The 18,598-nt window shown below is 30.7% G+C and overlaps 1 protein-coding gene across 1 annotated transcript in view; it reads right to left on the reverse strand.

Moving 5' to 3' along the window:
• LOC106462105 (cold shock domain-containing protein E1-like) overlaps positions 1-18,598 on the reverse strand; it is a 59,987-nt gene that overhangs the window by 33,967 nt on the left and 7,422 nt on the right. The window contains exons 2-8 of the mRNA XM_013921991.2: positions 17,255-17,567; positions 11,123-11,272; positions 10,507-10,603; positions 10,145-10,299; positions 8,865-9,116; positions 2,732-2,815; positions 2,270-2,439 (exon numbers count right to left, since the gene is read on the reverse strand). Coding sequence (XP_013777445.1) covers positions 2,270-2,439; positions 2,732-2,815; positions 8,865-9,116; positions 10,145-10,299; positions 10,507-10,603; positions 11,123-11,272; positions 17,255-17,275 — 929 coding nt within the window. The 5' untranslated portion in view covers positions 17,276-17,567. The remainder of the gene's footprint in view (positions 1-2,269; positions 2,440-2,731; positions 2,816-8,864; positions 9,117-10,144; positions 10,300-10,506; positions 10,604-11,122; positions 11,273-17,254; positions 17,568-18,598) is intronic.

Raw genomic sequence — 18,598 nt, forward strand, 5'->3', positions numbered from 1 at the left:
TAAACATGAAAAATAAGAAATAAAATACTTAACCAATGTTCTTCTTACTTGCTGTTGATTGTCAAAGAGAGTTAACCCTATCTTTTTATTATACTAATAATTTTTATTTAATTAAATAATGCACCAAAGAACATAGATTAATACCTTGGAAAAAGTAGACAATTTCTCATAACTCTCAGAACTTTACTGGCTTTCTAACTACATGACAAGAGCCGTTACAAATTCATCCAAGCTAATAGTTAACTTTCCCATGGGAACTGAGCTTGTACTCCAAGTGAAATTGACGCTTTCTGTTCAGAAGACGACATTATACAATACGTGATTTGATAGATGAAAACCTTGACTTTATATTGGTTATAAGTAATATATAATTAAACATAAGAGAGAACTATTAACAAATCCTGAAATAGAGGATACAACAGGTGGGCATGGAAGGAGGGGTCTGATTTTCGATTTGATATCTCTGTAACCAAACAAAATTGAAGGCTATAAAAGTTATGGTTTGTCTGCACAATGATGATTTTATAGTGAGTAACTTACGTTTAATTTTGTACAATTTGGAGGGGTGATGGATAAAATAGAGAGGATAAGATATCTAGAGAAATTGTGTCGTGTGTCACATTTGGGGAAATTCAGGATATTTTAAAATATTGCCTTATAGAATTAAGAACTTAAAACTTAAATACTATTAAAATATGGATTATTAGCTAAGATTTTATGCTATACTAATTGGTAAAACATAAACAAAAAGTAATTTAATAAAATTTTGAATGTCAGACACTAAAAGTTTGTGTCATGCACAGTAAAGGATACCTGTGGTGACCGGGTTAACGAATAATGAATGATAACTATTATCCTTATATTCCAGAAAATTAAAAAAATTGGTTTTTTAACTTGTATATATTTTTGGTGAATTCTGACTTTGTCTCATTTCTTATGTAAATTCCATAAATTGGTGACCTTATAAGTTGTAAATCATTTGGATAATGTGCAGCTCACATTATGCTATCAAATTACATTATGAACAAGATACATGTAAACATACCCCATGAAAAATTTTATTATATTATTATTTCTATTCATATAACCTAATCTTAACTGTCAAAAAAAGTTTCCCATTTTTACCTTTTATAATAATAAAATAATAAAGAATATACATGAAAAACAAGAAAAACGTATTTACTTGGGACTTTTTTTTTTTTGCTGTTGACTGTCGATGACATTTAACCCTACTTTTTATATTAATAGCAGTACTGCATTATATAATGTTTTACTTAACTAAATAATGCACCAAAGAACACATTATAACAACATGTAAAAAGCAGACAATATCCCATAACTATCACAATTTTTCTGGCTTTCTATCTATGCAAAAACAGGCCTTTAAAACTTCATCTTTGCTCGTCGATGAGTTTTCTGTTGGAATTGAGCTTGAACCGAAAGCAAAACTGATAATTTTCTTCACAGAAAACAATGTAATATAATACTTCATTTGATAGATGAAACCTTGTCTTTCTATTGGTTATAAAAACTATAGTAATGAAATGCAGAGAGAACTACCACTAATTTCTGAAAGAGAGGATGTGACAGGTGGGTGTGGCAAGAGAGGTCTGATTGTCTATTTCATGTCTCTGTAATTAAATAAGATTGAAGGCTATGAAAATCATGCTTTGCCTGAAGGAGGACAATATTATAATAAGTAATTTACATTAAATTTCGTACTTTTTGAATGGGTGATAAATAATTAGAAAAGAGGAGTGCCTAGGACCAAAGTCACAATTCTCACATTAGGGGAAATTCTAGACTTTTTTTCATATCGCCTTATAAAATTAAGAACGTAAAACTTGTATACTATTAAAATATGGATTATTAGCTATGTTTTTATGCTATATTTATTGGTATACCATGAAAGGAAGGTAGTTTAATTAAATTTTGAATGTGACTCATTAAAACCTGACATGTGCAGAAAAAGATGTCCATGGCAAGAGGATTAAATGTTTTAGCTTTTTCAATCAAAAACTTCTAAACACATCAAATAATTCCTTGAATTTTAGAAATATTCTATTTCTAGAACATGAACATTTTGTACATGTAGTAGTAGTAGTATTTCCTCACTTATTTCTCTTGTATTTCAAAATATCACACTGATATTTTCATTTAACACATATATTTTTCATAGTTAACATAAACTGGAGTTTATTTTCAACTGGATTATTTAATTGAGCTACCAAGGTTCTTGTCTGATATGCATTTTTATACAAAAACTCACCTGTTCTCATGACAATATTGGATTTTTCCTGACAATGGGTCATTGAGTTGTCGACTCTGGCTACGATCAATAGGATTAATAACCCGACCAATCACTTCTTCTAGACCAACATCCTCAAATACAACTGTTCCTGGAGGCAAACAATTTATGTTCACTGCTACCTCTTTGTTCTGGACAGAAAAAATATTTATTAGTTAAAAAAAAGGAATGTGATACATATAGATTTATTATTTCAAACTCTTAATTCACTTTTTCTTTCATAGGTTATTATAGTTGACATTAAAAAAATCTTCAAATGTTATGGTAGTTGAAGGTGAATTTAATGTTTTTTCTAGAATATTGGATGTTTCTGGAAATCATGCATATAAAATATAACTATGAATTGCAATAAAAAAACAAAATAAACAACAACTATACATTAGTGTACCATTATTATAAATTACATGATTTATATTTACTCACATTCCTTGTTTGTATACTGAACTCAACATCAGTTCCCAAGTCTAAGTTTCTAAAGTCTTTACATTCACTTGAATGGAAAAATATCTGTAAAATACAAAACCATGTGTACACATTTATCTGACTTCTTCAACTACTTAGTTATCCAAACACAAAATAAATTTCCCAGGTTCAAGATATATATCAAAGTTCTTCCTGGTATTAAAATATCACAATTACTTAAAATGTTACAAATCCACATAGACCACCATACAAGTTTAATTTAGATCAGCTACACTTATAAAAAGATATCTTAACTGTGAACAATTTTAATACAAGACTTGAAAGTTTATGCAACATATCTGAACATAAACATGCACAGGGTGATTGAGATCTTACGAGAAGTGTTATTTATAGATATTTTGTACACTTTTGGATGAGCAGTGATCCTAAGATCAAGAAACTGGTTCCATTTCCCATATTTTTTGTAACGTATTTGGCATGCACCAAGTAAATTTTGTATTAGAAGAATTGAAAAGCAAACACTAGTTCTTTATATAATTCACTTCTGGAATTACGATAGTTAATTTTTTTTTATCTGCATAAACCCACACACAAATATATTTATATATCTAGTGTGATTCCCTTACTATGATTTTTCTAATTCATGTTAATATTTCATTAACCCTCTTTATTGTTTTGTCGCTAACTTTGCATATATCTATGAAGTTGGGTAAGCTGTCAATAAACATTAAAAGTCATTTGTATACAGAAAATAAGATTTTTAATGAAGTAAATTTATTAAAAATGTGTCCATAAATATATGGAGTCAGAGTGTTGACTGCTCAGAATGCAAATTAATTTCCATGTTAAGATTAAAAATACTTTTCTTCACCTGAAAATTGTCAAATTTCATTTGCATAATCTCTAAAACCTCTTAAATAAATTTCATACGTTATTTTTCAATAAAATTATCTACATCTTATTTGTTATTTTCTCTACCCTAACACTATGCATTTGGTCAATTTGACTGGACTCGTAGCCACCATAAAAAAAAGAACTAAATCTAAACTACTTGATTTCTTTAGAATGAATGCAAATTCTAACAGAAAACTAAAACTCATAACAGTATACATATGTTTATACTAAAATTATATTGTTTTATTGCCCTTTAACCCATAAATAACTAATAATCCAACCAAACAAGTTGTAAAGTAGCTCAAGTTATCAAACTGAATTACATAACAAACAAGCTGTTCGCGAGTATATCTCATGAAAAATTCTATTATTACTTTTCATTATCTTACCTAATCTAACTTTAGTTAACCTAATCAGTTTCTAAGTTTTATATTTTAGTTACTTTTATAATAATAAGTATTGAATATACAAGGAAAACAAGAAATATGATACGTGTCATTTTTTTTGCTGTTGACTGTTGATAAAAGCTAAGCCTACTTTTTTTTTTTTTTTTTTTAATACTAATGGTACTAATACACTAAATAATTTTTATTTAACTAAATAATGCACCTAAAATCATAGAATAATAACAATCACAAAGCAAAAAAATGTCCTATGACTATCATAATTTACCTGGCTTTCTAACTATGTGATAATAGCCTTTAAAAGTTTAGCTAAGTTTGTCATTGTGAATACCACGAGTGAAATTTTCAAATTGTGGGTGAAATAGACGAGACTTGGTATAAGAAACAATATAATTTAATAGTCATTTGATAGGTTAAAACTTTGGCTTTCTATTGGATATAAATAATATAGTAGAAAACATAAGAGAGAACTACTGTGAAAGAGAGGATGTGACAGATGGGTGTGGTATGTGGGTTTGATTTCTAGTTTATGGCTCTGCTAACAAACAAGATTGAAGGCTATTAAAAGTTTGATTTGCCTTTGTAATATCTATATTATAATTTATGTTAAATCCCATATTTCTTAGAGAGGTGGTAAAATAAGATAGAGAAGAAGGAAAGACCTGGAGAACAAATGTCACAACTCTCATACTAGGGAAGATTGAAGATTTTTTTAATATTTCCTTATAAAACTAAGAACTTAAAACCTACATAATATTAAGATTTGATACAATAACTACATTTTGAGGTTACATTTATTCATATACAATAATAATAATGTAGTTTAGTTATATTTTGAATGTAAATCTCTTAAAAAATTATAAAATGTGCACTCTGACCTACTCGTAGCAAGAGGGTTAATCTAATGGTTAGGAGTGGGTCCATTTGGCCCTTGCTCATATGGAGAATGATTCACAGTTCAACAATATTTATGATAACTCTGAGCTTTCTTAATGTATCTTAATAAAAATTTGTAAGATTTTGTTAAAGATTACAAGTATTCCCTATAAAACTTATTTGTTTATTGCAGTCGTTTGTGAATAGTTCGATTGCAAGGTGATTTTCATGTTAAATATAACAATACTTTTCCAACTTAGTTTTCATATTTCATTTCCATAACCCTACAACCTCCAAAATATATATATGAAAAGTTTTTTAAAATAAATGTTTATATGTTATTTTTCACTTTCTCTACCATACTACTAACTGTAGCGATTATCATCAATGTATAGTATAATGAAATATTTAAAATTAAGACATATAAAAAATGTATACACCTTTCAATTTTTTGTTGAATAATCTTAAAAGATCTTTTGTTTATAATCTTAATTGGATGTCTATACATTTTCAAATATAGTTTATTTTTAATGTTTTATTTTTCTTTCCTGTCCTTTAGCATTATTACTTGTTGTGACACATGTCAATGGTCATCCCTGGTCAATATTATGGTATTGTAGGCAGAGACACTTTAGCTTTAAGCAGAATGTTGTTGTGTTAACTTACTGCACAAACCCTTGTGAAACAAGGAGTTGGGTTATATTTTAAAAAAATTAAACCTTTCAAATATGCATCTTAAAACATAAATAATACACAATTAACTAAAATATAAAACTAAAACCTAAATACAATTTAACCGTCTATCTAACTATCATATTTCTAGGTTAAAAACAATGCAAAGTGGTAGCGAGGACAAAAGGGTAAACAATTCTAAGAGTGGTTAGATTAGTTCCCTATGGAATTCTTTGCGCCAATTTTAAAATACCTATTGGGGGATTGTTTTTCAAAATGTGCTCTTTTTATTGCTTATAAACATCTAGCTCAAATAAGTGTAATTGGCTGAGAAATTGCAACTCTGTAGAAAGTGGGCATCGCTTCTGTCGAGAGACCCAAGAAATGTAACAATATTACGAATACTGATGTTTGTTTTGTAACCCTAGAATACTGATGATGGAATTATGATGGTTCCAAAATGTCTAATAAATGATTATGTTATTATTTTCATGTTTTGTTTTATCAATAATACTTGTAACTTTCAATATAGTGTGTATATCTTCACAAAATTTGGAAGTCCTTCATTTAACATTACAAGTCTTTCACACACACAAAATCAAATTTTTTAATGAAGTATTTTTAATACCCTACCCTATCTCTATATGGGATTGACCAATTTGACCGACCTCGTAACCACGCACAGACACGCACACACAAACTCTAAATTACCTTTTTTTTCTTTTGAGAATGACTTTAAATTGTAACATGAAACTACATTCGTTTATTCTAAGTAGCTTTCAGCTTGTAACATCTATTTATAATTAAATTTTTGTTTTATTGCCCTTTGAACTGTGTACAACTACTATTCACACCATTATAAGTTATAAATCACTTTGGGAACATGCAGCTCACGTTACACTGTCAAATTACATTACCCACGAGCTACTATGCACTGCTCGCATGTGTGCCTCCTGAAACATTTTTATTATATTATTATTAGTGTTATCATATATTTTGCCTAATATAATCTTAACTAACCTAAAAAGATCCCTAATTTTACAATTTAATTGCTTTTATAATAATAAATAAAGAATAAACATGAAAAACAAGACAAAGTACTTACCCAATCTCCTTTTTTTCTTGCTGTTGAGTGTCGATGACAGTTAACCATATTATGTAATGTTTTTATACATTAAAAGTGGTACCCTTTATTTATTGAAAAAATAAGTTTTTCAGAACTAAATGTTTTTGTACTATATTTACAAATGACATAATGAAACCCTCATTACAGTCCCAGTGAAAGTCATGTTCTTGTTATGAGGAGAGTACTTTTAATTAAAATTGTGTTCTGTGATAATGAAATGGTTGTTGCACATACCATAATTATTTTTCTAACTATCTGAATTTTGAATATCCAAAGTGTGAACATTTTTTTATGGATTTTTTGTTTGTGGTGCCATTCAATAGAAAGGTCTTATACTAGATACAGTGCAATGGGTGACTGCAAAACCTTATTCTTAAAAGCCAGCAAGCACTAGCTAGAGAAGCAGGCAGATGTACAATTTTGGTGCTGGCTTTTCCCATAATAGTCTGTGGAATGGGTACAGTCTTGCTCAGATTACTGAATGTTATATAGTATTATCACGAGTAAAACTCCAGTGATCTTGTGGAACACCCCATGTCACAGTTGGCACCGATTGAGCCAGAGTTGATGGTTATGAGCACTTTCTGTTATCCCAACTCAATGCAGATTTTTGGGAGGCAACACTAGCCACCTAATGAGATACAAAAATAGAAAGAAATTAACTTCAAGGCTGGATTTCCAGGAAAGGGAGGGAGAGGGGCATTAAGAAATTAGGTAGGAAACTGTCAGATACAAAGAACATAGCATAATAGTGCAAAGACGAATCTATTCTAGAAAGGATGGAACATGTATGAAAATACCATGAGAGGGTGGAAAAAACCTAGAAATCATGATTGGATGGGTTTCGCAAAACAGATTGGGGTAAGGAAAAAGAATGGTATATACTTGAGTAATAAATTCTTAAAAAACTTGAAGAGGATTAAAATTCAGAAGGAATGGAGGTACCCTAAGGTAAAGGAAGGAGATGGAAAAAAATTGCTTCATTTTTTCCACCTCAACTTCATATTCAAAATCTTGTGAAGCGATGGAAGAAGAGTTCTGGTGGCAACATGGACTTCACCACGCATTGTACGAAGGCTGCCACAATCTCAACAGGCAAATAACTTTCTGAGTTGCTGATTATTGTGAGTGGTAGTGTACTCACTACAGCAGAATAATAATTCACAACGAAAGGTTTAAAACACAAAGTAAAGTTGTTGAAGTAAAAATAATCATGTCCTTGCATGACTGATCTGAGGAAAGGAATGAGGATTTTTGTGCGGGAATGTAGAGGGAGCATTTGCTCAAGTAGGTGTGTCACACTCTTTATTATTTACTACATGATACACCATCAAATAGTAGTGCAAGTTCATGTGCTTCAAGAAAAACTTAGGTGGGAGTTTTCACATGGCTTGCAAGTCTCTCAGGCAGATTAGCATAACTTCATGAGGAAAACAGCTTTCTGTGTACAGAGGTGAATGATCGTATATTATTTGTAACTGGTTTGTTGCTAAATATTATAATAATCTGCTACACTACTGCATCACCCCGTATATAAAAGTCAGCAGATGATGGTTGATTATTCCACTGAATTTTTCTTTTAATTTCATTAAACATGTAAAATTACAAATGCTGCTCTGATAAAATTCTTATAGTTGAATAGAAAGTCGTTACATCAAAATAAGAAGCTTCAATTTTAGCATTAATAATGCTGAAATGCAGCACCATCTCTGAACTAGTGATATTAACTCTAATGTAACAGAAACATGTTCAAAAATTCAAGTGAAATATCAAACTTTTGTGCAATCAAACTAATTCCCTTTATCTAAAGGCCACGACCACTTGTAATATAATGTAGGTGCATGCTTTCATAAGCCTGGACCATAAATTCAAGCCCACAAAAACAAACTGCTTTCATTCAAAATTTGTAACACTAGAACTTCTGAGGGTCATTGAGTTGTATAAAATGCTGGATTGTAGTGAGTGTTGTTGACACAAAGTTAAGAGTTGATGTGTTCTGTAAGCTTGAGGATGAGCTTTCTTCAGTGAGAAAGTACTGTGATGACCTAGTTGAAAACTGATTGACTGGGACTTCAACATGTTAATTATATACTACTCTGCACTCTACTATGCTTTAGTGTTTTCTTAAACCAAGATGAAAATGTATTAAGAGAGTACTTACCTCCTTAACTACATCAGCTCTTTCTATGAACCCAAAAGTTTCTTTCAAAGCACATACTACCCCTCGGTATCTTTCTGGTTGCGCCTTTTCTAATTGAACATTTCTTGCACGAAGGCTACCAGTTTTCTTGTCAGTTGCAATTTGAAAAGTGACTTTATCATTTGCTTTCAAAAGCTGGTTAGTAATTTCCAAATCATCTCTTGTATATGGGAGAAAAAAGCATTCACCTCTATTTTCATATGCTACTCGGCCCTATAGTAAATAAAAAGTTTCTGTAACACACGTAAATATTATTTAAAGACAAGACAAAACTGGTAAGATGCTAATTGCTCAAACACTATCAGGCATATTTCAAAGAACCAAAATCATAATTGTCATAAACTAAAAAATAAATATCTGATTCTTTACTGCATAACAAATAGCAAATCAAAACTTATTAAAGAACTACCTAACTGAACAAAATTTGTTTAATAACATTTTAAAAAACAAACATAACTGGTAAGGACAACCTTAAAAAAATTCCTATTTCTGAAATTTTTTTACTCTAACAGCATTGTTGGTAGATATACACACACACACACACACACACCATAAAAAAATAATCTAAAGACAATAAAACCGAGATGGACCTAAACAAGAGAATAAATCAATGATTAAAATTCAAGTATGCACTTTCTAGATTATTATTTTTTTTATAAGGTTATCCCAAACTAACTTTACAAAAGTGATCAATGTTTATGACAGGTAAACTTATTACCTATTTATGTTTGTGAAATTCTTCAAAGAATCACAAGTACTGTAACAGTATTGAGAACATTTTACAATCAAGGTATCTTTTATATCTTAAAATATTTTCACAAAACCATTTTAAATGTTATCCATTTAAGCAGTAACAGTTAACATTATGCTAAAAGTGATAAACATCCAAAATTATTTTAAGAACTTAATTACCCATCTACAAAACTATAATTTACAATGCTCTTAGTAGTGTAGTAACTGAACGAGTCATTCAAACTAAGGGATTTTATTTGTGATTATTATAGCTTCCACAATAAAAACAGCTAATTTTACAGAGAAAAAACACAATATCTTTCAAAATTATCAGAAATATTATTATAATCAACCTTAAATTAAGATACTGATTTAGTTTATTAACACTTATTATGTAATAAAAACATCATGGTATGAGAGCTTGTTTATTACATATTAACACAATACTAATTAATTTATTATTGTTACCACACGCTAACACTGTTTATGATAAAGTTATATATTTATACCTCAGTTCCATTACTAATTTCAGTTGTTACAAAACCAGAAACTCTGTATTCACTTAACACTTCATCAGAGATAGCTTCAGATGCAATTTTTCCCACTGAACTAGCAATAGGCTTTCCAGTTCTTCGATCATAAGTCATTTCAAACTCTACAGGATCTGTCATAAAAAAGATTAATGCTCTGTTTTAACTATAAGCACTTGTTACCTGTATAATTATCATTACTTTTAAACAAATATATTATTTTACTGGCTGAATATAACAATAATAAACACTTTAATTATAAGTTTACACAGTGATTATACAAATAAACAACTTATAATATGATAAATGAAACTTAAAAAACAAGAAGGATCAAAAATTACCTCCTATTTTCAAGTGTTCAATTTTGCCAGAAAACTGACTAAAGTGAAAAAATAGCCTTGCTTGTCTTTCACAACACTGGATGAATCCATATGAATGCTAAATAACAAAGATTCAAGAATTAAACAGGAAAAAAGTTAATTATTTATGACTATGCTTATAATTCACATCAATGACCTTGTCTTGGAAATTCATGAAGTTAGAAATTAAATCAATAAAAGGAACACTTTGTACGTTCAACAACTTATCTATACATGCAGACCCAGGTTATCCACACACTAAAATAATAAATTCAGTTTTAATTACAGATATGATTTACAAACAGATTAAGTAATATTAAGTTATGCCATAGCATAAAACAATTTCATTAGGATTATTCACAATAATAAATCTTTATTCTATGTATTATGCAAGAACACTGTTAGAATAAATACAATAGAAAATATATTTATACTGTTAAACAAATACTTTTGTTTTTTTATGAAAAACTATTATATCACTTACAGTAGTAAATGTAAATAAATTAAATCAATACACACACATTTTTGCAATAATCACTAAACAAGTATTCTTCTTATTTAAAAACAGATTAGAAGAAATACTAATTAGTTAACATGCCAGAAGTTTCTCCACAATGCCTGCCTCTCGAAGGCTACCCGATAATGTGCTTGTAGTGGTGTTGTTGCTGTGGTTGTTGGCAGTCTTACTGAAAGAAGGTGAATGCTGGTAGGGAAGTGTTGTACTGTCTTGTGTTAGCGGCTGGAAGTGCTGAAAAGTGACATTGGAACTACAAATTTACACATCATGTTACAAAGATTCTAAAAGCTGTTGCTAAATATCACAAAACAGTCTATATTAAATATTCTTAACAACACAGATAACTTATTCTTTCATTGTGTTCATTTGTTACTTAGGCAACAGCACAACCTAATAATTAGAATGAAACAAAGTACAGGGTGTCCAAAAGATTTGGAACCGTAGGTTACTTGCAGCTTTTCTTGATATCAGGTATACAACTGATTATGGCACTTTCAAAGCATGAGAAGATTGAGTTAATCCTGCTATGTGGCAGAGAAGGTTGGTACCAGCAAAAGGTTGTTGTTAAATCTAATGCACATCATCGAGAGACATCACTCACAGTGCTGTTGGGAAGTTGTTAGCTAAATTTAAGGAGACTGGCAGTGTGGACCATTGAAGATGACACAAATATGCTTCATAATGTTTAAAGAGAATGAAAATACAGTCTCTAAACTTGTTTTGAACTACAAGGACAGCATGTGGAACACATTCTGTAAAATTCGTTGAAGCTCCTATAGTTCCAAACATTTTGTACACCTGTATAACAAAAAATTCACACAAAAATTTTTTTTTGGCTTGCACAGTATTGAATGATGCTCTATATCGCATTTATTACTTCAAGACAGTTTAGAGGCAAAAACCTTTGGTGAAATAAATATGCTTTTGCATAATTTATAACAGGATGATATTTCAAGTTTTTAAAGGTATCTTTTGTTTTTTCAAAACATAACTCTTTCTAATGATTCTCTGTTTGGTGAATTTAGTTTTTAAGATACCTGTAGAAAATATATAATGTAAATCCATAAAATAAGGAGATGCAAGAATAAAAGAACTTGCATGTCAACTCGGCACTGAAAAGTAATGCCTACTATAAACTCTTCCATAAATACTCAATACTGAATATTTTGAAATTTATAAGTACTGTGACAAGTAAAATTTGTTCTTAGACATTTAAGAAGAAAAAAAAATACCTAAATGACAATTTGAGTAACCAAATAAATTGTTCATAGCTTCTAATGAATAACAAATGTAAGATCCAACTATCCTTAAAATCTAAATATAATAACCACTTTTTAAAAAATCATTAATCTAAGTTTGTAGATAACTGAAATGAATATCTATTTCTCTAAAGACACTGATCTATTTTTGTATTTTTCACTGTTGTACTAATCTTTTATTCATTGCTTCCATTCTACTGTCTCAAGCAGCAGCAGGGCTCAATTTTAACAGTCATCGAAGATGACTAAAAACTTCCTCGGACAACGAACTTAAGCCTGTGTTGCCTGATAGTCGACTGATGTCCTTGAACAGGCCCTTACTCAAAACAGCATCACAGTCTACTATACACTTATCCATACCAACACTACACACGTAATGCTGACTCTGATTCTCAATCAAAATCATTGGTAAATTCCCTGACTATGAACTTGAAAATTTGAACCCCCAACAAAAATACTTTTTTGTCCATTTTTTTTTGCTTATAAAAAGATTGTACTTTGTACATGAGAAATTTTGGTACAATCCCACAAAAGGGGGGGTAAAAAATGTTAGGAAAAGTTTGCTTTTGTGATTGGCTAATAATGATGTTTTAGTCACTCAACTTTCTATCCTGGAAAAGCCCTGCCTCTGTGCTGTTTTATGCACGTAAATTTTGTATGGAGTTCATTTGAGCACGAATGGTTATGTGTGGTAACACATTACAGTGTATAAAGCTCAGTTAGTAGCATTACCACACATTGTATTGCATGATGTTTGTAAGTAAATATATGGGAGGGCAGGAATTCACAACAAAAATGAATGCTGATTACATGAATATTTAATGAGATTAATTTCTGGTATAGATGTTTATGACAGGAAAACTAACATGGCTGTCTCAACTTCTTACTGAAAAACCTTCAGTAGGAAATAAAACAATCAAACTTACAAAATCAAACTCAGAATTTTCAATGTTAATTGTTACAGTTGAAAACCAATTGCCTTTTGATTACGCACACATAGGTTAGCTTTAGAGAGACACCACCATTTGAGTCTAGGAAATGCAAAAGGTCTAGCTACCATGAGAAAAGCAGAAAAATCCACAAATTAAACAGAGGATAATAATTACAACAAAATTTTATGAAAGTTTTGATCAGAATGAAACAGAATAACAAGAAATAAATGCAAGCTAGCTTTGCCTCTCTCTAGGTCAATACAAACAATACATATCAGCAGTGTGTGTGTGTGTGTGTGTGTGTGTGTACATGTGCAGTGCTCAGGCATTGTGTGTGTATTACAGTGTAGTAGTATGTGTGAGAATTCCGATGCAAGCCTATCTTACTACAGGCTGTACTTGGCAGACAGGCAGACCAAGCTGGTTAGAATGAAAACAATGAACATCATTGGTCACAATTGCTGTTCTGTTTAAAAGTTTTACAGATCACCGACTGTTTGTTTCCTTAAGATACTATGTAACATTAGCATGGTTTGGGCTTTTTTCCAATGTAACAAAACTTCCCGGGAAATAAGGCATCAAAAAGTAGTTGAATACAGATACAAAATTGCCAACACAAATTGTACTTTTTGAAAATAAATAAACAAGATACAAAAACATCAAAATTCTTGTAATTGGGTCTTTTTAGGGTCTTTAGATATCAATATTGTCATAATTGGATCTTTTTGGAGGGTCCATGTAGTTTTTTTTTGGATAACCAATACAACCTTCTAGACAACCTCTGATACAGGTCAGGTTGTCCAAAAAACAACCTGGACATTTTCTTAAAATCGAACCATAAGCATGTGTACAAGCACATAGGTCGAAAAAACCAAGCTAAACCATAATTTTTAGAAGTAGAAGGATAATTAAAGAAAACATCTGTTCAGGTTCATGAGTGATCAAAGTTTTACAACAAAAAGAACAGCTGAAATACAGTGTAAGGTCACTGGCATGAATTTAAATAAGTAACAAATTAAAAACTAGTAAAAAAATTAGTTCTTACTGACAAATTCAACTTGAGTAAGTTTCTAATTGTTTAAAAGACAGTTAAGTGTAACCACTGAGAATTATATGTAGATTACAGCTCCAAGTAGTACAGCAAGATATAAACCTGAACGTATCTGAATAAAGAAGGAAAAGCAATGCAAATAATTATAAAAGAGTAATAAAATGATAATAAATAACAGTAAGAAAAGGCAGCCTAATAAACCTGATGACTTAAAAGGAATTTTATAACAAAAGTCAGGTGCCTTGTACATACAACTTAGAAGTAGAGGAAAAAACAGGGATCAATATATTACATTCCCAAATTCCTGCCTGAGGAATTTCATCTTTTTAGTTGGCTTTCCTAATTGGGCATGCATGGTCCATCCATTGTCCTTTAGTTATGACCAATGAAAGTTAACATATTGTATGGATTAAATAAAAAACAATTCATGAGGAAATGTAATCTTCCTCATAGCTTTCCCTCAAGTGAATATAATTTTATTCCATTATTTCTATCCCTGAAAAAAATATCAACAATGAAACATTTTTTTCTTAAACAAGCACAAACAGCATATGAGTGCTAAAAGGTGAGAGCTTCTGGAAAAACACATTTTCCCAACAGTAGCCATGAAAATTTAGAGGAGTTAAGATGGGGAAAACAAAACAGCAGTTTACAGTAGGTATAGGAGAGTTCCCAAAGGAGGTAGAATGCAGTTCTCACAGAAAATCTAAGGAGAAAAGAAAATTAATATTGAGTGTTAGTATGATGATACAAGTAAACTTGGAAAGTATTATCTCCAGTCAAGGAAAGATCATGATAGAATATGCATACAGAAAACAAAAGATACACATAAAGGAACTGAGTGAGTAACTTGGACTCGTACTATCAAAACATTTGGCACAGAAAACCAAAGAAGCAGAAACTAGTGTTTGATAGGTGTGAAACAGCAATACTTTTTTGTAGAAAGAACATGATATGGACACATAATTGAACTACTACATGGTTCATTGTACTAAACATTCTTGTAAAACTATAACTATAATAAAAGCACTTCAGCTAAGAAGAAAGAATGAGTACTTTCCTGAAGAAACAATAGCTCTCAGTCTGATTATAATCATAATAAGATGGTTTAAAAGAAAACAGCTAAAGGCAAACCTAACAAACAGCTCCCAGCTCTAAGAGATTCCTCTGGGGAATGCACACATTAAACCATCAACTACAGATGATATACATGCAATAAAATTTCTTAAAAATTAGAAAATTTAAAAATAAAGGAGCACTTAAGAAATAAATCATAATTAAACTAGTAAAGAAAGAACACATTTTTAGGGGAAGAGTAACCCTCTGATTTTAAAAAGTTGTGCAACAATTCCACTCTTACGTTACAGTTAACATTAACTTCAGGTATAAAAATAGGTATCAAGGAAGTAAAGTCCTCTACAGAAATAAAATTTTTCCCACAGTGAGAAAAGGTAAGGGGAAAACATATCACATATCTTCATTCAACAGACAAATATATGGCCACATTTGAATATGACAAAGGTCTTAATCAAAACACCAATGTGGGTCAAAAACTTAGCAAAATGAAGTTTAGATTTCATCTTTACAAGTTAATCAGAGTAACTCATGTACTAGGTGATGATAATCAATTTCTTCTAAGAGTACATACACATTTTGGAAAGTGATATATATTGAAATATACAACCATTTACAAAGAATGGGTCCATGCCACTCAAATCTTGACCACTCAGATGTAAAAACATTGGGTGAAAAAATGCATATAATTGTTGCAATCTGTATCATAATGAAACAAGAAAACAGCCCTTCACAAGACTCGTAACTCAGACAAATGTACTAAGCCTAAATCACTATCAAATGAAGTATCTAAATTTAAGTCCTAAGCAGAAAATCCATGCTTAACTATTATTCACATCTTAACAATGTCCACTGCCTAGAGCAAGTTAAATCTGCTTCTAAGAAAACAGTTCATAGGTGCTCAACATGCAAAATTAGTCAGTCAGGAAAATACAGTATTAACTTTTGCTGTGGCTGTTTCTTTTGAAGTAAAGCAAAACAGAACATGACATAATATAACTGATGGACAACAGGTGACCATTTGGTCCTTTGAGGCTGTATATTTGCACACCAACCCTTGGGAAAAGCAAAATTCAAATCCAATTTTCAGGAAATCATCAATACCCTTTTCTTACTCTTGTAAAATGCTGGCCTCCACCACTGCCAATGGTACTTAATTCCATAAGTCTACCAACCCGCTAGAAAAATAAAACTTTTTTGAACTGGAGCTTAACTTGTCTTTTCCAAATCTTAAACTTACGTCCTCTTGTACTATTATCTTAAAAATATAGTGCAAAGAAATCAGAAGCCTTTATCTTATCAACACCCTGGATAATCTTGTAAACTATAATAATAATAATACCACCTCTTGCCCTTCTTTTCTCAAAAGAAAACAGGTTACAAGATATTAACCTATACCTATAAGATAAACCATGCCTGAAATAATCCTAATATCCCTCCTCTGAACCCTTTCCAGTAACTCAAAATCTTTTCTTAAGTGAAGTGACTAAAACTGTACATAGCATTTAAGTGATGCCTAACTGGTGATTTGTATAGAGATATCTCTTTTTGACCTGTAATTCATGTCTATAAATATATCCTAAAGTATACAACATACAGGAGTCAAGAAATATGAATGGGCTGATCAATGAAATTAAGAACTGTTTGCTTCTCTAATGGGTCTCAGACAGCAGAACTGTTAGTTGAAGATGAACAGAGGCAAATCCCATAAATGGAAACATATGAACATGCTTAAACCTTGAAATATCATGACACCAAGTGAAAGATTTAGTTAAGATACATGTAACATACTGCTTTTAATAAATATTAGCATGAACAAACAATATTTGAACTTTTATCTTAAAGCAATAAGAAAGACGTCTTCTTTAATTTTTTCTCAAACAACCAAAATTCTTACCTTCCACTGAGGACTTGACATTGTTGTTTGATTCTCAACAGTTAACTAATAATTATTCAATACTCCAAAATTGGTGGTAAAATGTCAAGGAATTTGTCACTTTTTATGCAACTCTTTTGTTCCTAAATACCTTAAGTATATTCTTCCAGGTCTAAATGCCAAGAAATAATGTTTATGTTTTTATAAAGACTTTTAAGATTTTTCTAGATTGAAGAAGTATATGCCAATAGAAGATGCCTCAGATTGTCGACAGTGTGTGCTTGAAGTGTCAGAGCTTGGGTCCTTATGGGGTACTTTCTAGTTGCTAAATGTGCTGAAAAAAATAAAATAAACAATGGTAGGTTAATATCATTTCAACTTACTGTTATAAATTAATATTTTTGCTGATAACAATTGGTCAAAGTGAAAAACTAACAACGGTCATAATTTACTATTAACTGTGCCCCAAAATTAATACCTGCATGTTACATACATGTAGAAGTTTTAAGAAAAAACATTTAGGGTCAGAGAACTGTTAACAACTTTCCAGTATAGTGGCCACCATGATGGCCAACCTTAAAATCTTGAAGGACAACTTTGCTGTTTAAAAAGTGAACAGTCAATGGTGGAATGTATGCATCATTGTAGATGTGCGTGAACTTTATCGTAACCAAGATTTCACCAATGCTAAATCTATGAAGAACAAGTAGGCTTCAGCTTGTTTCCTTAAAGTATAGAGGAACTACAAGTGACTAAATTAAGGTGTTTATAATTGTTATAAACTTTAATGATCTGTTACAAGAATTATTTCACTTTTAGGATATAAAGCTAAGAAATGGGAACTTAATTCTCTTGTGAGTAATTACAAGATTTCAAAACGAATTCCCAGACTCGTTTTCGAGGAATGTTCATTTTACCATAAAAATATACATTTATGTAATAGTTTGCTTAATGATATTTGTGTGCTGTGAATTAAAACTTTAGATTTCTGTTTAACAGGTACACAGGTAAGAAAGGCCAGATGGAATGATCCATCCCATCCATTATAGAAAACTTTAAAATAAAAACACTCAAAAGGCAGCCCTTATCATTCAAATATTTATCAAACCTTCCCTTAAACTTGCTTGAATTAACTGCATCTACCACACCTGAAGGCAACCCATTCCAAAGGCCAACCAATCTGTTAGAAAATAAAGCTGTCATTGCTGAAGATGACTCCCATTCTGCCAAAATTCATACTTGTCCCCTTGTCTTACCATTATCACCATTATGTATCAACACGATAAATTCCCCTTAACAATCTTAAACATCTACATCAGATCCCCTATATATATATATATATTCTTTTTTTCAAGAGAAAATTTC

This window comes from Limulus polyphemus, unplaced genomic scaffold (genome assembly GCF_000517525.1).
Source record: "Limulus polyphemus unplaced genomic scaffold, Limulus_polyphemus-2.1.2 Scaffold1095, whole genome shotgun sequence".
Taxonomy (NCBI): domain Eukaryota; kingdom Metazoa; phylum Arthropoda; class Merostomata; order Xiphosura; family Limulidae; genus Limulus; species Limulus polyphemus.